Source organism: Oryctolagus cuniculus, chromosome 21 (genome assembly GCF_964237555.1).
Source record: "Oryctolagus cuniculus chromosome 21, mOryCun1.1, whole genome shotgun sequence".
NCBI classification, from domain to species: domain Eukaryota; kingdom Metazoa; phylum Chordata; class Mammalia; order Lagomorpha; family Leporidae; genus Oryctolagus; species Oryctolagus cuniculus.
In genome coordinates, this window is record NC_091452.1 from 24,761,979 (window position 1) to 24,784,004 (window position 22,026).

The 22,026-nt window shown below is 47.1% G+C and overlaps 1 protein-coding gene across 10 annotated transcripts in view; it reads right to left on the minus strand.

Annotated features, from left to right (window-relative positions):
* Positions 1–811: 811 nt before the first annotated feature.
* The window catches only part of PRR14L (proline rich 14 like), a 71,776-nt gene continuing 50,561 nt past the window's right edge, over positions 812–22,026 (minus strand). For all 10 annotated transcript variants that reach the window (XM_070065850.1, XM_008272160.4, XM_008272161.4 and 7 more), the window contains 5 exons: positions 19,952–20,023; positions 19,143–19,314; positions 18,482–18,588; positions 4,719–4,790; positions 812–1,915 (listed from right to left, as the gene is read on the minus strand). In XM_070065850.1, the coding sequence (XP_069921951.1) occupies positions 1,639–1,915; positions 4,719–4,790; positions 18,482–18,588; positions 19,143–19,314; positions 19,952–20,023 (700 nt within the window). In that variant the 3' untranslated portion in view covers positions 812–1,638. The remainder of the gene's footprint in view (positions 1,916–4,718; positions 4,791–18,481; positions 18,589–19,142; positions 19,315–19,951; positions 20,024–22,026) is intronic.

Consider the following 22,026-nt stretch of genomic DNA (forward strand, 5'->3'; position numbering starts at 1 on the left):
TGGGGGAAGCCAAAGAAACCTAGGAGAGTCGGCCAATGCTCCTGGACGGCACCACTCGCTCTCCCCTAACAGACTGACCCAGCAATGTCCCTGGAGCTCGTGGTTCCCACGGGAGGCTGCCTCACGGCAGTGGCTCCAAGAGGACAGCAAGAGGTGACCAGTGTCCTGAGGCTGCCTTCAGCAGCCCACTCACCAGCCAAGGAATGTCAATTCTCTGCACTCTCGTTTTGAGAGAAAGAAAAACCACGAGGGAGGGAGAGGAGGGGCAGCAGGGCCAGGGCACACAGGATTCAGGGGGAAGGAATGAGGCCTCCAGGCCTGCTGGGCTCCCAGCTTCCTGCTGCCCAGACCCAGAAACTCGGCTGCCTCTGGCATTTGGCATTCCCAGTATGCCTGACGCAGGAGCCCACAGGACATGTGGACTTTCACGATTGTGCCACAAGAACAGGTCGCTGGGTCTGAACCACTACTCCGACTCTCCCCACCCCAGCTCTTGGAGCAGGTCGCTCTGACAGCTACCAATCTCTGGGTCGGCCTTCAGCAGCAGCCAAGCCGTTGTATTCAACTTTGTTGTGTTTTACAACTTCAGATAAAACCCACTGGGACCACACTCAATCTCAATCTTGGGAGTCTTTAAAATCACTGGGAGAGAAACCTGCTCTTCCACCACTAAAATAAACACATGTACCTAGTGGGCAAGAAGGAAACCCACATGAAAACGGTGCCCCTCTCATGAGTTACCAAGAAGCAAGAGATGGGGAGGGGACTGCTGGGAACACACGAACGAGAAAATATCTGTTCCACGCACCCGTCAGCTGGGGCCAATGCCTGCCGTGTAAGACACGTGTATTTTCCTTCTCCTTAATGTCGTTAGAAAATTGTTTTTAAAAAATCACATTTAAAGGCTCCAAACATGCAGCAATAATAATACAAAAAAATAAAAGGAAATAAAACAAATGAAAATAATCAACATCACAACATTAAAAAGTGCAACTTACTCCGAATGGGGCCTGGACGGGCTCCTCTGGCACTGGTGACCCACAGTCACAGAGGGCAGAAAATGATGGGGAAAAGCCACACACGCATACAACATGAGCACACACACGCACACACACTTACGCAAACAGGTTGTGGGCAGACACACTCGAGGGACTAGAAAACACAACAGCTCATCCTTCCTCTATGGCTGCCAGGAGCTGGGGAGACGACGCAGGACAGGACGCTGGGGCCCCCTCCCTGGGCCACGTTTCTAGATAATCTTGGTTTAGCACCACCGTAAACAAAGCGGGACTTTCATACGGACATGCAAATACGGGGAGTCCTCGGAATCCTAGTGTTTACTTGAGATACGCAGCTTCTTCCTCCTGTGGCTGGCAGAGGCTGGAGGATACGGCAAGATGCCATTCGGGACAGGACCGTTTCCAGGAGAAAGGGAGCATTCCTGAGGTTCTGATCTCAGCAGTAGAAGTAGAGGATCCTCCTTCCCTCCTTCGCCAGTTCCTAAATGGTTGCACCTTAAAGGTAAAAACTCACGGACTGAGCATCTTGAGTGGTTTGGGCGGTAGGGCAAAATTAGGCAACCCCTTCCGAGGCGGTCTAAAAACATGTAAAATGGAGACTCCCAAACCGAACTGCTTCTCAACAGCCTGCCGACGGTTCCTGCTCCTCTTCCTTGGCAAAGAAGGTCTCCAGTTCCATCAGTTTCTGTATCAGAAGGGCATCCAGCTCCCGACTCTGCAGAGCTGCCTTCTGGGCCCGGGTGAAGCTGCCCGCCAACTTGACTTTGCCTCGGGCTCGCCTCTTTCGTGGGACTGTAAAATCCTGAAATTCTAGGACCCGCTTCCTCTTCTGTTGGCTGATGGAGATGAGCGTACCATTTCGTTCCTTGGGTTCCTCAAAGATGGTCTCTAGACACCTGAGGATGGAGTATAAAACGAATCACCAACAGACCAACTCTCACGTGGTGCATCTCCTAGCTCACCAACCCTTTCGGCCCATGGGGTCTGAAATCTACCTGTACTAACTAATCCTTACCACACTGTTTACTCTGGCCAGTACCTGTTATTATTTTTTTAGTATTAAAAAAAAACCAAAAACCAAAAACCAAAAAACCCCATAGGGGGTCAGCGCTGTGGCACAGTGGATTAAAGCCCTGGCCTGAAGTGCCGGCATCCCATAAGGGCGCCGGTTCAAGTCCTGGCTGCTCCTCCTCCGATCCAGCTCTCTGCTGCGGCCTGGGAAAGCAGTAGAAGATGGCCCAAGTCCTTGGGCTCCTGCACCCACGTGGGAGACCTAGAAGAAGCTCCTGGCTCCTGGATTCGGATCGGCACAGCTCCGGCCATTGCAGCCATCTGGGGAGTGAACCAGCAGATGGAAGACCTCTCACTCTGTCTCTACTTCTCTCTGTAATTTTGTCTTTCAAATAAAATAAAATCAATCTTAAAACAAACAAACAAAAAAAAAACCCCAAAAAAAACCTATAGATGCATTTATAAGTGTTAAATGCACACAGAAATAAAATTCAAACACTGAAAAAATAACACATTTTACCACCACCTCCAAACCCAGGAAACACTAATTTTTTGTGTGTATCATTCCAAAAGTCATTTAAGACATGCATAAATAAAACAAATTATCAGGAATTTCCACTTTTCTGTAAAGGGCCAGAAACTATTTTAAACTTGATAAGCCACATAGGCCTCTGTTACAAATTGTTTCGCTTTTCGGGGCCAGTGCTGTGGCACCAGACATGGGCACCGGTTTGAGTCCCAGCTGTTCTACTTCTGATCCAGCTCTCTACTGTGGCGCAAGTCCTTGGGCCCCTGCTCCTGTGTGGGAGACCCAGAAGAGGCTCCTGGCTCCTGGATTTGGATTAGCGCAGCTCTGGCCATTGTGGCCATCTGGGGAGTGAACCAGCAGATGGAAGACCTCTCTCTCTCTCTGCCTCTCTATAATTCTGCCTTTCAAATAAATAAATAAAATAAAAAACCAAAAAACAAATTGTTTTGTTTTTCTTCTTTTTGGAGAAAAGAAGCATTCTTAGTTTATGGGCCATACAAAAAAACCACAAAGAAACAAAAAGCCAACACCAGGATTAGTCTGTAGTCTATACAGCCTGTTGACTCATGGCATATACTCTTTATTTTGTTAGTTTAAATATTTCATTTTTGGGGCCAGAGCTGAGGCGCAGTGGGTTAAAGCCCTGGCCTGCAGTGCAGCATCCCATATGGGCACCAGTTCGAGTCCCAGCTGCTCCACTTCTGATCCAGCTCTCTGCTATGGCCTGGGAAAGCAGAAGAAGATGGCCCAAGTGCTTGGGCCCCTGAACCCACATGGGAGACCTGGAAGACGCTCCTGGCTCCAGGCTTCAGATCAGCTTAGCTCCAGCCACTGTGGCCATTTGGGGAGTGAGCCAGTGGATGGAAGATCTTTCTCTCTCTCTGGCTCTATTTCTCTCTGTAACCCTTAGTCTTTCCATTAAATAAAATAAATCTTAAAAAAAAAAAAATTTTTTTTTTTAAATTTACTTGAGAGCCTGTTTCTCCAAATGACTGCCAAAAGTCAGCCAGCCAAGGATGGGAGCTGAGAACTCAATCCAGGTCTTCCACCTGAGTGGCAGTGACCCAAATCCTTCATGCACCTGCTGCCTCCCAGGGTGTACATTAGCAGGAAGCCGGAACTAGAAACTGAGCTGAGACTTGGACCCTCACACTCTGGTATGAGATGGGGGCATCCTAACCACATCTTCACTGCTAGGCCAAACTCTTCTTCCTCCTGCTTTTCCTTACTCAGACAGCAGCAAACTATACACACTGGGCTCCTCTGGACCTCCTCATAAACTTAAAGCATGTTCCATGTATTGCAAATTATCTGACTTATTTTTGAATAGCTGTATATATTAAATGTCTATAGGTACAGTGTATTCCATTTAAGGATGGATTAAAGATTTGAAAGGCAGAGTTAGAGAGAGAGACAGAGAGTAAATGAACCTTCCACCTGCTGGTTTACTCCTCAAATGGCTGCAATGGGCAGCTCTGGGCCAGCCTGAAGCCAGGAGCTTCTTGAGCCTCCAAGGTGGTGGCAGGGGCCCAGGAACTTGGGCCATCTATTGCTGCTTCCCCACTGGATCCAAAGTGGAGCAGCCAGGACTTGAACCAGGACCCATATGGGAGGGAAGTGTTGCAGGTAGCGGCTTAACCCATTACCCACAATGCTGGCCCCATGGATTATAATTTAATGAGCACCCCAGTAATGAGTATTCTGCATTGTTTCCGACACTCTGCTATAATTCAGCAATGCTGCAATGCACACTGTGTATAGGACATTCGCGCACGTGTACATAATCCTAGGGTGGCATCCTGGAACTCTTCTGCTGTATCTTGCACAGCTCAGGCCCCGACCGGAACTGAATTCAGACTCACCGGTGGCCTAGGAAAACTGTTTCTGTATTTGTGTTTGGAACTGCATCTGAAGATTAGTGATTATCAGAACTGAAGAAGTCGGCATCTTTGGTAAAAACACAAGTGCAAAGTGAAAATGTTTTCTGTACCAATCTCACCCAACACGCATTTCTTTCCTTTCTTGCTGCTCCCAAGTCAAGCGGTGGGAACTAAACATACTAACTGCACAGAGACTCTTGGGGAGTGGAAGGACTGTAGATTTACATCAATCATTTCATACTTCTTCCTGCTCCTCTTCTCTCAGCTCTATGTACCTACCTGTTGGCAGGAGGAGACTTGTAATTCTTGTTGGTATATATTTCTTCCAAACTAAACTCTTTCTTCTTTAGCCTGAAAATAGAAAAAAACAAATCTTCACATTCTCTGAAGAGTATATTGGTTTTCTAATTCTATTCTCTCTCTTTTTTTTTTTTTTTGACAGGCAGAGTGGACAGTGAGAGAGAGAGACAGAGAGAGAAAGGTCTTCCTTTGCCGTTGGTTCACCCTCCAATGGCCGCCGCGGCTGGTGCGCTGCGGCCGGCGCACCGCGCTGATCCAATGGCAGGAGCCAGGAGCCAGGTGCTTTTCCTGGTCTCCCATGGGGTGCAGAGCCCAAGCACCTGGGCCATCCTCCACTGCACTCCCTGGCCACAGCAGAGAGCTGGCCTGGAAGAGGGGCAACCGGGACAGAATCCGGCGCCCCAACCGGGACTAGAACCCGGTGTGCCGGTGCCGCAAGGCGGAGGATTAGCCTAGTGAGCCCCTAATTCTATTCTTTCTGTTCTTCTAGTTACAAGTTTCAGGTATGTTTCATGTGAACAATATGTTCTTATATATGTTACTGGGAACAATGTATTAAGATTTCTACCAATTACCTTACAAATCTACCCATTATCTTACTTTGTAACTTCTTTTTTGTTCTATGCTCTTAATGCTTTTTTTCCCCCCTCTTAGCTGACTGGTCTTTTTATCCGCCCTCGCTCATGGCTTGAAATTTTACACTCTATTCTTTAAGAGGCTGGTGAGAATTTTAATGAGCACATAGCATATAAACTGAAGTGAGTCAATATTTATTTTTATCCTTTTCTCAAAGAACACAAGGTTTAAACTCCAATCAATAACATCCTAATTTATGTTACTGTCATGCTATCCTGTGTTCTTTTTATCTTATAATTTATTTGTTGAAGAAATTGGATCACTTGGCCTGAGGGCCAGATTTTCTATTTTTAAAAATTTATTTTTATTTATATGAAAGAGAGAGACACAGAAAGGTTCCTCTGCTTGTTCACTTCCCAAATACCCACAACAGCCAAGGCTTGGCCAGGCCAAAACTAGGAGACTGGAACTCAATCCAGGTCTCCCACTTGGGTGGTAGGGACCCAGGTACTTGAGCCATCACCTGCTGTAGCTTCCCAGAGTCCACAGCAGGAAGCTGGCGTGCAGGACTCAAACCCAGGCACACACAGACAGCATGCAGGCGTCCCAAGCAGATTCTTTTTTCTTTTTTTTGACAGGCAGAGTTAGACAGAGAGAGACAGAGAGAAAGGTCTTCCTTCCATTGGTTCACCCCCTAAATGGCCGCTAAGGCCAGTGCTGTGCAGATCTGAAGCCAGGAGCCAGGTGCTTCCTCCTGGTCTCCCATGTGGGTGCAGGGCCCAGGCACTTGGGCAATCCTCCACTGCCTTCCTGGGCCACAGCAGAGAGCTGGCCTGGAAGAGGGGCAACCAGGATAGAACTGGCACCCCAACCGGGACTAGAACCCAGAGTGTCGGCGCCACAGGCAGAGGATTAGCCTAGTGAGCCACAGCACCAGCCTCAAGCAGATTCTTAATGACTGTGCCAAACACCTGTCCCCAAATTTTCTTAATTATGTCACCTTAGTATCATTTAACATGTTCTTTCGACCTAAATATATAGAAAATACTCTATTTTTTTCAAAGTGGCAATTAATTAAATGTTAAAGTGAGGTTTCGGTGCTATTTTTATATTTAGTAGGGACTCTCAGGTGTGTATTAAATGAGTGCCTCAAACAGCTCATAGAGAATGGAATTAAAAGATTTTGTTGCCAAAATTTTTTAAACACATACAGTTTTTAAATAACTATGCATGTTCCACGAACTTTCTGAAGACCTCTCTACCCACCCACATGGGACTAAGCTGTCAAATTTTGGCTCAGTCTATCATTCCTTCTTCATTTACTAGGCAGGAACCAGAGGAACCGGTTGCTTGGTCCTTTCCCTTTAGTTACCTATTTCCAAAACAGTGACTTAATTCCCCAACCTCCTCCAAAGATGGCCGGTGAGTGGTCTTGGTTTGCCAACGGCTCATATTGCATCATGGGGTCTGAGTGATCTGATGTGCCTCAGTCTACTGGACTGATTGTTTTTGAGGTTCAAGCCTGTCTCATCTGTGGGCAGTGGGAATTTTTCACACTGGTTCCTGAACCCCTCCGACTAGACCCCCTTGGTCTATGAGAGCTTTGTTACCCTCTGATGTGGCAAGAGATTCTATACACATCTTGTTTTTGGCCCCAGACCAAAAATAACTCTCCAAGGAGTTCTGGTATACTCACCACCACGTTCACCCATTTAAAATGCACAATTCAGTGGTTTCCAGGATATTCACAAGGTTACTCACTGATTACCACCATCTAATCTAAAACACGTGTTCTTTTTTCTAAAGATTTATTTATTTGATAGGCAGAGTTACAGAGAGAGAGGGAGAGACAGAGGGGAACCTTCCATCTGCTGGTTCACTCTCCAAATGGCTGCAATGGCCAGAGCTGAACCTATCTGATGCCAGCAGCTTCTTCTGGGTCTCCCATGTGGGTGCAGGGGCCCTTGAGCCATCTTCCACTACCTTTCCCAAGCTATTATCAAGAAGCTGGATCGGAAGTAGAGCAGTCAGGACGCCAACTGGCATTCATGTACGATGCTGGCACCACAGGTGGAGGCTTAACCTACTACACCACAGTGCTGGCCCCATCACTCTTTCAAATAAAATAAAATAAAATAACTTAAAAACAAGCTTGTTTTTAGCTATTCTGGATCCCTAATGTTTCCACATGAATTTGGGGATCAGTCTGTCAACTTATGGAAAAAAAAAATTCAGTTGGCATTTTGATAGGAATTGCAATGAATCTGAAGACCCTGCTGGGTGGCAGCAACGTGACAACAGTGTGTCTCCCAAACTGTGAACACCAGACACTTCACATGGATTTAGATCTCTAAGTTCTTTCAACAACTATTTGATAGTTTTTGGTGACTATCAATGGAATTCTTTTTCTTAATTTCCTTTTTATTCATTGCTAGTACACAAAAATACAAGTGAATTCCTTCTTTCTTTTTTGTATATTGATCTTATATCCTGTCCCCTTGCTGAATTCACTCATTAGCTTTGACAGAGGGCTCCTTAAGGTTTTTCAAATACAAGTTAACTTTGTCTGTGATCCAGTTTTACTTCCTTCCCAGTGTGAATACTGTTAATTTCACTTTCTTGCTGTTTGCCTTGCCTAAAATCTCTAGTAGAATGAACAGAAATGTTAACAGCACTCATCCTTTTCTTTTTTTTTGACAGGCAGAGTGGACAGTGAGAGAGAGAGAGAGAGAGACAAAGGTCTTCCTTTTGCCATTGGTTCACCCTTCAATGGCCGCTGCGGCCGGCGCACCACGCTGATCCGATGGCAGGAGCCAGGTACTTCTCCTGGTCTCCCATGGGGTGCAGGGCCCAAGCACCTGGGCCATCCTCCACTGCACTCCCTGACCACAGCAGAGAGCTGGCCTGGAAGAGGGGCAACTGGGACAGAATCCGGCGCCCCGACCGGGACTAGAACCCGGTGTGCTGGCGCCGCAAGGCGGAGGATTAGCCTAGTGAGTTGCGGCGCCGGCTACTCATCCTTTTCTTGTTCTTGATCCTAGGGGAACGCTTTCAGTCCTACCTACCTTATTAAGTATGATTTTATCTTGATGACCTTTATCCATTTGAACTTCCTCCATTTCAATTCCTAGTGTGCGGGGTCTCTCATCATGAAAGGGCACTGGGTTCTGCCGAGTGTTTCCTCCATCTTTTGCTCATGTGTTTTCTCCCCTCTGTGACTATGGTATACCCACTGTGTGGACTCATTTCCTATATCCACTAATCTCCCATTCCTGGGATAAATCCCACACAGTCATCTGTAAAATCTTTCCACGTGCTGCTGGATTCAGTTTGCTAGAATTTGTCATCTCTGTTCACAGTGTTCTCTGCTTTCAAAATCATTTTTCTTTTCAGAATTTATTTTATATATTTTTAAAAATTTATTTGACAGGTAGAGTTATAGACAGTGAAAGAGAGAGAGAGAGAGACAGAGAGAAAGGTCTTCCCTCCATTGGTTCACCCCCCCAAATGGCCGCCGCGGCTGGCACTGTTCCAATTCGAAGCCAGGAGCCAGGTGCTTCTTCCTGGTCTCCCACGTGGGTGCAGGGCCCAAGCACTAGGGCCATCCTCCACTGCCCTCCCGGGCCACAGCAGAGAGCTGGACTGGAAGAGGAGCAACCGGGACTAGAACCCGGAGCCCATATGGGATGCTGGCGCCACAGGCAGAGGATTAACCAAGTGAGCCATGGCGCCGGCCCATATTATTTTGTAGTTTAAAAAACAATTTCGGGGCCAGTGCTGTGAGTTAGCAGGTAAAGCTGCTTCCTGTAGTGCCGGCATCCCATATGTGTGCCAGTTCGCGTCTCAGCTGCTCCACTTCTGATCCAGCTCTGTTGTGGCCTAGGAAAGCAGTAGAAGATGGCCCAAGTGTACCCATGTACGAGACCCAGAGGAAGCTGCTGGCTCCTGGCTTCAGATTGACACAACTCTGACCATTGTGGCCATTTGGGGAGCAAACCAAGCAGATGGAAGACCTCTCTCTCTCTCTGTCACTCAAATAAATAAATAAAAAAAAACTAAACTAAACTAAACTAAACAACAATACCTACAATTTAAAGGAAAAGCTTTTAATACACACATAAAAATTATGTGTATTAACAGAGTATGATGGGATGTTCCAATACCTTTGTATGCTATTTTCTCATGATACAACTGGCAAGAAATTCTTTTTATTGTTCCTGCTTGGTATTCCTGTTTGTTACCAGCCTTTCTCTTTTCAAACACTACCTTCTCCCTTATTCTCTTTCTCCTCCTAGAACATTAATACGATGTCTGCTAGGCCTTCTCAATTCTCTTCTCAGCTCTTACCCATACTTTCTGTTTCTGTGTTGCACTCGGAAACAACTGTTCCAGAGAGTTCTCCCACCCAGTGGGACTGGGTGAACTCCCACTCAGCTCTAGGTTCATTACTCGAACTTATATTTTCAGAAATTCTATATGGTTCAATTTCAATCTTAGTTTTTTTTCAAGTATATCTTAGTCCATTGCTATTTCTTTTCCCTCCCTCCCTCCCTGCCTTCCTTCTTCTCTCTCCATCTCCACCACCCCCCTTTTTTTTTTTAAATCCCAGAAGCCTTTATTTGAGGTATACAAACTTCAAGCATTCAACCCAATCACTTGAGCCATCACTGGAGTCTGGAATCAAATCCAGGCACCCTAATATGGGAAGCAGGTATATCTTAAGCTCTAGGCCAAACATATCCCCCCACCCCATTATTCATATTTCAATCTATTTGTACAACGGTACTTCAGAAAGTTGGTGGGAAAATGGGATAAAAAATGTTGGTGGAAAAAAATTTTGAATCCTCTATATTTTCATAACAGGCATTTTCCATGAACTTTTAAAATATCTCTCATATGCATGGCTTTCAACATTTTTTTGGAACCCAAACAAATTTAAGCCTTTAATTTCCATGAACTTTTTGAAGCACACTTATTCTGATTTCTAGATCTGTGTTACAGTTTGTCATTCCAGTTAGAAATTTTCTATGGTTTCTTCAAGCACCCTTGCCATTTGATTTTTGACACTTAAATCTGATTTATCTGGCATTTATTCTGGTAAAAGGCATAAGATACAGACCCAATTTTATTACTTTTCAATGTTATCCAGTTGTACTGATAGCCATTTACAGAATAGTTCATCTTTCCAACAATGATCTGAGAGGACATCTTTACCATATATTGAATTGTTCTATGTATTTGTGCCAATTTCTAGACTTTCTGATTGGCTAATTTGCCTGTTTATACTCTAATTATATTTTATTAACTCTTAGGACTGATCATCGTATTTAACTTCTTTTCTGAAATTTCCGGGCTATTTTTGCTTTCCTTTTTTTCTTATTAACTCTGTGACTGTGTACCTTTCCATCTATTGAAATGTCTTTAAGCAGAAAAAAAGAAAAAAAAAAAAGATTTATTTGAAAGGAAGAGTTACAGACAGAGAGAGAGCCTTTCCATCTACTTGCTCACTCCCCAGATGGCCTAAATGACCACCGCGGGCTGCACTGCGGCCGGTGCACCATGCTGATCCGAAGGCAGGAGCCAGGAGCATCTTCCAGGTCTTCCATGTTGGTGCAAGGGCCCAAGGACTTGCCTGTGACTCCAGCGTCCAGTATGGGCAATAATTTGAGTTCCAGCTTCTCCACTTCTTGTCCAGCTCCCTGCTAATGGTCCAAATCCTCAGGCCCCTGCACCCACATGGGAGACCAGGAAGCAGCTCCTGGCTCCTGGCTTCAGATCAGCTCTGCTCTGGCCATTGCAGCCATTTAGGGAGTGAACCAGTGGGTGGAAGACCTCTCCCTCTGCCTCTCCTTCTTTCTTTGTATCTCTGCCTCTTGATAAATAAATCTTTACAAACAAAATTCTTGCTTTTCAGTTCCGAACGTGTCCTTCAGTTCCCCTTTGTCAGTGCCTCTCTTCGGGGGTCTGTGACACGGAGCTGTGCCACAGCAGGGAGCTGCAGGACCAGCGAGGAAGGAGGGAGAGCTCTCTTCCCGGTTCTGTCACATGACTGATGAGTGCCTTGCATGGAAGTGGGTATCTGTGGAGGCATCTGGAGGAACTCTTCGTTAGCCGTGTGGCAAAGCACGCGGTCCCTTGTGACCTAGCACCCCAGCCCGTGACCACCTTGCTGCAGGCTTCCTGACGCGTACAGCACTCCTGGCCCGCTGGCCTCCAGGGCCTCAGAGGCACTGTGATTTCCTGAGGGTTGCTGCCTGTGGCCACCCTGAAGCAAACACCACACACTGCAGGCCTCACATCAGAGCGGCACCCCAACGCCTTCTGCACGCCTTCCTGCCAAGCTTAGCTCGTCCACACTCCACAGAGTTGCTGTTTACTGCTTGCCCAGCGGCCATCACGCCTTCCCCAACTAAGTCTCAAAGCCAACCCCGCAGAGGCGACGACGCTTCCAGGCCTGTCCTTCCCTGGGTACTCTCTCTCTGCCCCAGCAAACCCTTCAGAAGTCTTTTACGTTTGCCGTTAATCTCCTGTCATAGTTTAGTATGTTCTATTAAACTTCCCAAGCTTTAAAATATTGTGTGGTTTCTTTCTCCCGACTGAACCTGACTGGACACATAATACCACACTGTAAAAACCCTCAAAGGGGTTGCTGATACATACCCTAGACAGAGATCTTCACACTAGTGTCCAAGGGGTATACAAGAACACAGCTCTAGGGAAATCAATCTCGCAACCAAAAAATCCTAAAACACAGACGTCTGAGGAGTGTCCTGAGCATTTCCGCAGGCTTCTCCAGTCCCTCTACCAGGACAGCCTCACCTTATGCTGGATTGTTCTGTATATCTGTGTCAGTTTCTAGACTGTTTATCCTGATTGGCTAATTTGACTATTTATGTTCTAATTATATTTTATGATCTCTTAGGACTGATCATTGTTGTCGCTCCCCCTCTTTGTGGAGGAACGACACAGGACCCTGCGCTGTTCTTTTGTCTGCTCGGCCCTCCCCGGGTTTGCTGCTGGTTCTTCCCGGGTTGGCTGCTGTCCCTCCACCTCCGTGGAGGGGTGGGCCCCCCTGCCACTTTCCCCACTTCCGCGGGGGAGCGGCACACCGCCGGCCGGCTCTCTCGGGGGCTGCACAGGTGTTCCTTCAGATAGATGTCCCCCTTAGATGTTCCTGGTGCATGTTGTCTCTCTCCTCCTTTATAGCCTCTTCCACCAATCCCAACTCTGCTACCCATACACCGAGTACGCTGCTCTCCTCCAATCAGGATCAGCTCCTGCAGTTTATTGGTTGAACTGGAGGCAGCTGTGCAGAAGCTGTTTACTCCTCTCCCAGCGCCATATTGTGGGAGAGCAGATGCACAGAATAAGTCTTAATTCCAGTAACTTAGTCTAGTCCAAGTTGCTCCCCACACATCGTATTTTTTTTTTTTAGAGATTTATTTATTTATTTAAATGTCAGAGTTACACAGAAAGAGAAGGAGAGGCAGAGAGAAAGGTCTTCCATTCGCTGGTTCGTTCCCCAATTGGCTGCAACGGCAGATCCAAAGCCACAAGCCAAGAGTTTCTTCTGGGTCTCCCATGTGGTGCAGGGGCCCAGGGAATTGGGCCATTTTCCACTGCTTTTTCAGGCCATAGCAGAGAGCTGGATCGGAAGTGGAGCAGGTGGGACTTGAACCAGCGCCCATATGGGATGCTGGCACTGCAGGCTGTGGCTTTTCCCATTACGCCACAGCACTGGCCCCTACAAGTTCTTTCAGATTGCTCCTATCTATCTTTAATCACATTTTCATATATGGATCAAATCACTAAACCCTTTTCAGTGACGAATGAACTCACAATGCAAACCTGTCTTGGACTTGTTTCCCTCTCTTACATACAGTTTTGTTAGGAGAGACAATTGGGTTTTCAAAGTAAACAAAAACAAAAAACAAAGCTGGAGGCACCGTACTACTTGACTTCAAAATATACTACAAAATATACTACAAAGCTTTTGTAGCCAAACTGCAGTACTGGCATAAAGGCACACAGACTCATGGACCAGAATAAAAACTCAGTACAAAATAAATGGTGCTGGGAAAAAAAGATACCTTCTTTTCCACCACATACACAACTCAACTTGAAATGGACTAAAGACTTAAATTAAATCTAAGACCCAAACCTATGAGGCTACTGTAAGAAGAAGAAAATAGGGGAAATGTAGGGGCCAGCTCTGTGGCACAGCAGGTTAACGTCCTGGCCTGCAGTGCCGGCATCCCATATGGGCACTGGTTCAAGACCCAGCTGCTCCACTTCCGATCCAGCTCTCTGCTATAGCCTCCCACATGGGAGACCAAGAAGCTCCTGGCTTCAGATCGGCTCAGCTCCGGCCGTTGCGGCCAACTGGGGAGTGAACCAGTGGATGGAAGACCTCTCTCTCTTTCTCTGCCACTCCTCTCTCTGTGTACCCCTGACATTCAAATAAATAAATAAATCTTAAAAAAAAAAAAAAAAAGGCAGGCGCCGCAGCTCAATAGGCTAATCCTCCGCCTAGCGGTGCCGGCACACCAGGTTCTAGTCCCGGTCGGGGCACTGGATTCTGTCCCGGTTGCCCCTCTTCCAGGCCAGCTCTCTGCTGTGGCCCGGGAAGGCAGTGGAGGATGGCCCAAGTCCTTGGGCCCTGCACCCCATGGGAGACCAGGAGAAACACCTGGCTCCTGGATTTGGATCAGCGCAGTGCGCCGGCCGCGGCAGCCATTGGAGGGTGAACCAATGGCAAAAAGGAAGACCTTTCTCTCTGTCTCTCTCTCTCTCACTGTCCACTCTGCCTGTCAAAAAACAAACAAACAAAAAAAACAAACAAACAAAAAAAAACAGAATGGGAGAAATATCTGCCAACTATACGTACAAGTGGGTAATATCCAAAATATACAAGAAACTAATAGAACTGATCAGCAAAGAAACCCCACAAATAACACAAATAAAAAATGGTCAAAAGACTGAACAGACATTTGTCAAAAGTAGAGAATACACAGGAGGTATATGCAGAAACGTTCAACATCACTAATCACAACAGAAATGCAGATCAAAACCACCATGTGGTGGGGCCGGTGCTGTGGTGCAGTGGGTAAATCTACTGCCTGCAGTGCTGGCATCCTATTTGGGCACTGGTTGGAATCCTGGTTGCTCCACTTCTGACCCAGCTCTCTGCTATGGCTTGGGAAGGCAGTAAAAGATGACCCAAGTCCTTGGGCTGCTACACCCATGTGGGAGGCCTAGAGGAGGCTCCTGGCTCCATACTGGTGCTGCTCCAGCCGCTGCGGCCATCTAGGTAGTGAACCAGCGGATGCAGGACCTCTTTCTCTCTCTTTCTGCCTCTGTCTCTCTGTAACTCTGCCTTTCAAATAAATAAAATCTTTTTTAAAAAATCACAATGCGGCAAATGAGGCAATGACGCATTGTGATTAGAATGGCTATTATAAAAAAGATAAAAGATAATAAACGCTGGTAAAGATGTGGAGAGAACGAACCCTTACATTCTGGTGGTGAAGGCATCATGGAAAACAGTACCAATGTTCATTAACACACTAGAAATGGAACACATGACCCAGCAATCCCATTCCTGGGTGGGAATGAAATCAGTATGTTGAAGAGACATCTGCATTCCCATGTTCACTTTGGCATTATTCACAACAATCAAGAGATGTGAACAACTAAGTGTCCATCGACTGATGGAGAAGGAAATATAGCACATATACACAATGGAGTATTACTTCAGAGGAGGAAATCCTGTTATTTGTGACATCTCAGACCTACAGGACATTCTGTAAAATAAAGCAGACAGAGAAAGACTCATTTTTGTGGAATCTAAAAGAATTGACCTCCCAGAACCAGAGTAGAATACAGCCTGCTGGAGGCTGCAGAGTTGGAAGGAGCAATTGGGAGAGGCTGGTCCACAAGCACACAGTTACAGATAGGAAGACTGCATTTTGTTTTATTGTCCAGCAGGGGACAACACTTTATAATAACGTATTAGATAATTCAAAATAGCTAGGAAAGAGGATTTTGAAAGCACCATCATGAAGAAATGAAGAAATGCTTGAAGTGACAGGCTAATTGCACTTAATTGACATACAATGTACATATGTATCGAAACATGAAAGCATATACCATAAACTTGGATAACTAGTATGTGCCAATTGAAAGCAACACTTGGAGAAGAGGACTTTAGAAATGGAATATCTGGGCTGGAGTTAGGATACTCTGATTTCAGCTATCTTGTGGACTGGGGCTGTCAGAGTGACTTTCGTCTCATTCACCTGGATTATCTTCAAATACTGCCTACTTATAAGAGACCACTGGGGCTGGTGCCATGGCGCAGTAGGTAAATCCTCCGCCTGTGGCGCCAGCATCCCATATGGGTGCCGGTTCTAGTCCTGGCTGCTCCTCTTTCGATCCAGCTCTCGGCTATGGCCTGGGAAAGCAGAAGATGGCCCAAGTGCTTGGGTCCCTGCACCCACATGGGAGACTGAGAAGGGGCATCTGGCTCCTGGCATTGGATCGGTGCAGACCTTTCTCTCTGTTTCTCCCTCTCACTATCTGTAACTCTACCTCTCAAATAAATAATAAAAAAAAAAAAAGTAGAATAGACCATGCTTAGGAAAGAGAGCTTCAAACACTACAATGGTTTTTCAAGCTATTCTCAATGCTCATTATTTTTTAGAAGACTTAAGTTGAAAGTCAGAGTTAGAGAGAGGGCAAGATAGAAAGGTCTTCCATCTGCTGGCTTACTCCCCAAATGACCGCAATGGCCAGAGCGGAGCCGATGCGAAGCCAAGAGCTTCATCTGGGTCTCCCAAGTGGGTGGCACTGTGCCATCTTCTGCTGTTCTTCCTAGGCAGTCCAGCAGGCAGCTGGGCTGGAAGTCGAGCAGCTGGGACTCAAACTGGTACCTACATATGATGCCTGTGTCACAGTTTGCAGCTACGTGATATGCCGCAACATCGACCCCATCAATTCTCATTAACAGTATGTCACCCCTCAGAAAGAAAATTGCCACTTAATACTTGATCTTCGAAGCCACCATCCTATTTGGGCACGGTTTGTGTCCCTGTTGCTCTACTTCTAATCCAGCTCCCTGGTAATGGCGTGGGAAAAGCAGCAGCAGATGGTCCAAGTATTTGGGCTCCTGTCACTCACAAAGGAGTCTCAGATGGAGCTCTTGGCTTCTGTCTAGCTGAGCCCCAGTTGTTGCGACCATATAGGGAACAAACCAATAGATAGAAGATATCTAGGCCAGCGCCGCGGCTCAATAGGTTAATCCTCCGCCTTGTGGCACCGGCACACCGGGTTCTAGTCCCGGCTGGGGCGCCAGATTCTGTCCCAGTTGCCCCTCTTCCAGGCCAGCTCTCTGCTGTGCCCCGGGAGTGCGGTGGAGGATGGCCCAAGTGCTTGGGCCCTGCACCCCATGGGAGACCAGGAAGAAGCACCTGGCTCCTGCCTTTGGATCAGCGCGGTGCACCGGCCGCAGTGCAGCCCGCGGTGGTCATTGGAGGGTGAACCACCGGCAAAGGAAGACCTTTCTCTCTGTCTCTCTCTCACTGTCCATTCTGCCTGTGAGGAAGAGGAAGAGGAAGAGGAAGAGGAAGAGGAAGAAGAAGAAGAAGAAGAAGAAGAAATCTAACTCTTTCAAATAAATAAATAATCTTTAAAATGTCCCAATTTATAAAAAAAATTATATATTGATTAGGGGCCAATATTGTGGCACAGCGGGTTAAGCTGCTGCCTGGGACACCAGCATCCCAAATTGGAGTGGTGGTTTGATTCCCTGCTGCTCCACTTTCAGTCCAGCTCCCTGCTGATGTGCCTGAGAAAGCAGGAGAAGATGACTTAGGTACTTAGGCCCCTGCCACCCACATAGGAGACCAGGATGGACTCAGCCCAGCCCTGGCCGACACAGGCATTTGGGGAGTGAATCAGTGGATGGAAGGTCTCTTTCTCTCAGTGTCTCTCCCTCTCTCCTGTCCCTCTGCTTTTTCAAATAAATAACATAAACCTTAAAAAAAATGTATATGATGAGCTGCTACACTGACTACTTGGTTGTAATGCACTTCACCCTGTATGAGATATGGACGCAGAGCGGCTCTGCTGCACAGCTGTTAGTGCGGGCAGACTGCTGTAGGAAGCACTGTGTGAGGCAGACGACTGCCCCCTCCTCACAATGGGACCCTCGAGCACTGGAGTCAGCGTCACTGCCATGGGCCAGGGTATGTGAAATAAAAGGGGCACTTAAATCATGACACTGAGATGGACTGGGTTATGAAACATAATGGTCCAGGTGACGCTAGTGACGGCACAGTGTGACTTGGTGGACTACCACTTGGTTGCACCAAAAAGGAAATAGTTCAGTTCTTTCAAGGGCTGGAAATCGTGACAAGGGGGTAACACTGACGACGGACTACTGGGGAGAAGCGCGGGGGAGGCCTCGTGCAGTCTGCTTCAGAGAAGACAGCAGAAAATGCTCTGGGAGGACACCTGGCAGGAACAGGGCTCAGGGAGACTGGGATCTTCCCAAGATTGTGCAGCAATCTTAAATGCTGGAAATTCGTGTTCTTCCTCTAAGGATAAGTTCCTGAAGAACTTTCAACAAGAAGCTGAAATAAAGGATCACCGTTAGGCTTCCATTTGCTGATGAGAAACAAAGGAGTGAAATCCTTCACAAGAAAATACAACTCTGGAGATATTTTTAAAAAATGAAACTTCTGACACATAGGTCAAACAGAGACTGGGAGTTTAGGTTCTAGGATTGGGTAAACCTGTGATGGGCAGAACCCTGTGTGCCTTGACTGACACTGGGACTTAACTCGGTTTCCTAAGCCACAAAGTCTCCACAGCCTCACCGAAACACGGGACACTCACGCCCAGCGAGTGGAGAGCACAGTGAACTGCAACTCTGTGCACAAAAGGACAGCCTAACTAACACCTGGCTTAGTGAGCTCAATCAGAATCACTCAGAAGGCATCAATGTATCTCTGCACCTTCCATCTAGCCACACACCAATTCATCCTTGAGGGCAGATACCTGCAAGTCTAGCAAATGGCTCAGACAGTACAAATAATTTACAGGCAATTACACTGTCAAAAGACTTCCCGAGTAAGTGAACTAGCTCTATGAGAGCAGGAGCTCACCTTTTGGGTCGAGGAAGGCCCATGGGGGTGAGATTGGGATCTGGTTTAGGAATGGTTTTCCGGATGCGAATCTGCGAGACTTTCTTTGGCCTCTTCTCTGGTTCAGCCTATTTTTAAGGGTTAAGGGAAAAAAAAGATGGCCAAACTGTAAGATACATGAAAATATATACATATACCCCTTTCTTGACACTTAAGACATTACCTGCATCTGTTTATAGATGATTCTAGTAAGCAGTTCCTGACAAACTCCCCTTCTATTCCTGCTGTGATCTCAGCAACTGCCCATTGTATTATGAAAGCAGCACTGTGTGTTCCGCTCAGGTACTGAGATCATCAATATGAATCCCTACCACTGCGGGCAGATGTTTGCAAAATTCAAGAAAGCTATCATTCACTCAAACATCATATTTCCTCTGAATGTACAAGATAGATCTTTGGATAGAGCTTTAACAATATCTGGAATGTCTAGACAGAGAAATTCAGTATCTTTTTTACTGGCCAAGCAGAAAAACTCCTGGCAGAGTACCCCTCAGGATTCAGCTAACCCGGAAGGTGGCGGGTAAAGACAGTCCGGGGCCAGTCTGTACCTGCCACCTGACATGGGTCAAGGATGGAGACTCCAGCGCCACCAGCCCCAGATCCACCAGCGTTTGGCACTTACCTCCTTCTGCTCTGGAGGGCTGCTCTGCGGTCGTGGGCACGCTGCTGTCACCCCATCGAGCTCAGCAAATGCAGGGACTTGGAGCTCGGAGGCTGAAAGCAGGAGTTGGCTGACAGCTGGCTCCGTGACCAAGCAAGACTTTGGTACCAAGGCAGCGAACGAAGGCTCCAGCCTAGCATCACACAGAGACAGGGGAGAAAAGTATGACAGGGCTTCACTTGCCACCCACAGCACGTTCACCTTCCCAACTTCTGGAGCAGAGCTGAAGAACTCCCTTCTTTCCAGGAATGACATCTCCAGTTAAGCTGTTTTCTTAAGCTGTTTTCTAGTCATTTCTGGACACACCCTGTGTCTACACAGGTAAAAAACTGTAAGAACCTGGAAAATTCATTTCATTAGGATGGAGTAGTTTGATATGGAAAAATGTAAAAAGGAACAGACTTCTGGGGGGAGATGACGGTGAACTGAACAAGTAAATACTCAAAGGAGTTCAATCCCATCTATGGACGGAGGTTGGCTAAAGGACAAGGCGAGAAATAGCTTCAGAGGGGACTTCTGGCACAGTAAGCTGGTTAGTGATTTTCACATAAAACAGAAGTGCTGTCAGTTCCACCACTCTAGTCACTACTAGTAACAGAACACATGTGACTCTCAGATACGTCTGAGAAATGAGGATCAGGTTACAGGCATCTTATGCTTGACTCCAGTAATAGTGTGCATGCATACACGAGTGCACACGCACGCACACACACACACACTCTCTCTCTCTCAGGTCCTGTGTGCCATGCCATGTGCCATCGGGGCCTTACCTCATCTGGTTGCCGCTGGTGCTGTATGGAGCTTCCACGCCTGGAAGAGGCACATATGGTAACATGGTGTGGCTGCAGCGGAGCAAAAGTGACAGGTCAGCACAGTGGGACAGGAAAGGTTCTGATGTTACCGTGGATGTTAGCGTAATTAGACCTCAGGGAGACAGAAACGTAGAATCCTCACAACCACCAGAAACACAGCAGAATGGAGACAGGTTAATAGGAAAGTTATTTCCCAACTTAAATGGAAAAAGAGAGAAATAAGAGGACAGGTAGACAAAGGATGGGAACAAAATGACTTTGAGTCTCACAGCTTTTAACCAAGTTGTTAAAAAGTGTATTATTAAAGATTTTATTTAAAAAAAAAAAAAAACAAAACAACTTGGAGGTGGGCCGGCGCTGTGGTGTAGTAGGTTAAGCCGCTGCCTGCAGTGCCCGCATCCCTAATGGGCGCCGGTTCAAGACCCAGCTGCTCCACTTCCGATCCAGCTCTCTGCTATGGCCTGGGAAAGCAGTAGAAGAGGGCCCAAATGCTTGGGCCCCTGTACCTGCCTGGGGGACCCAGAAGAAGCTCCTGGCTCCGGATCGGCACAACTGCGGCTATTGTGGCCAATTAGGGAGTTAACCAAAGGATGGAAGGCCTCTCTCTCTCTCTGTCTCTGCCTCTCCTTCTGTGTAACTCTGACTTTCAAATAAATAAATAAATAAATCTTTGAAAAAAACTTTAAGGATAAAAATATACTGGTATATTATATATACAGCTTGGTATTAGCCCTATTAAAAGTAAGATTTGCCAGTTTTGATAACCTTACAAAAAAAAAAAAAGGGAGAAATCTATTTTAGTATTAATCACTAATAGATGTGTTGACATATGATGTTGGTTTTTATATTTTATTTTATTTATTTATTTTTTTTTTTTTGGACAGGCAGAGTGGACAGTGAGAGAGAGAGACAGAGAGAAAGGTCTTCCTTTGCCGTTGGTTCACCCTCCAATGGCTGCCACGGCTGGCGCGCTGCGGCCGGCGCACCGCGCTGATCCGATGGCAGGAGCCAGGAGCCAGGTGCTTTTCCTGGTCTCCCATGGGGTGCAGGGCCCAAGCACCTGGGCCATCCTCCACTGCACTCCCTGGCCACAGCAGAGGGCTGGCCTGGAAGAGGGGCAACCGGGACAGAATCCGGCGCCCCGGCCGGGACTAGAACCCGGTGTGCCGGCGCCGCTAGGTGGAGGATTAGCCTAGTGAGCCGCGGTGCCGGCCTTTGGTTTTTATTTTTTAACTTTTTTTATTATTTGACAGATAGACAGTGAGAGAGAGAGATAGAGAGAAAGGTCTTCCTTCCGTTGGCTCACTCCCCAAATGGCCACTATGGGAAGGGGGGGTTGTGGGTGGGAGGGACGGTACGGGGGGGGAAGCCATTGTAACACATGAGTCGTACTTTGGAAATTTATATTCATTAAATAAAAGATAAAAAAAAAATAGCAAAAAAAAAAAAAAAAAATGGCCACTATGGCCGGCGCTGCATCGATCCGAAGCCAGGAGCCGGGTTCTTCTTCCTGGTCTCCCATGTGGGTGCAGGCTCCCAAGCACTTGGGCCATCCTCCAATACCCTCCCAGGCCACAGCAGAGAGCTGGACTGGAAGAGGAGCAACCGGGACTAGAACCCGGCGCCCATATGGGATGCCGGTGCCACAGGCGGAGGATTAACCAAGTGAGCCATGGCACTGGCCCCGGTTTTTATTTTTTTTTAAAAGATTTATTTGTTTAGGCTAGCGCCATGGCTCACTAGGCTAATCCTCTGCTTGCGGCGCCGGTACCCCAGGTTCTAGTCCTGGTCAGGGCGCTGGATTCTGTCCCGGTTGCTCCTCTTCTAGTCCAGCTCTCTGCTGTGGCCCAGGAAGGCAGTGGTGGATGGCCCAGGTCCTTGGGCCCTGCACCCGCATGGGAGACCAGGAGAAAGCACCTGGCTCCTGGCTTTGGATCAGCACAGTGCACTGGCCGCAATGCGGCAGGTGAACCAATGGAAAAAGGAGGACCTTTCTCTCTGTCTCTCTCTCTCTCTTACTGTCTAACTCTGTG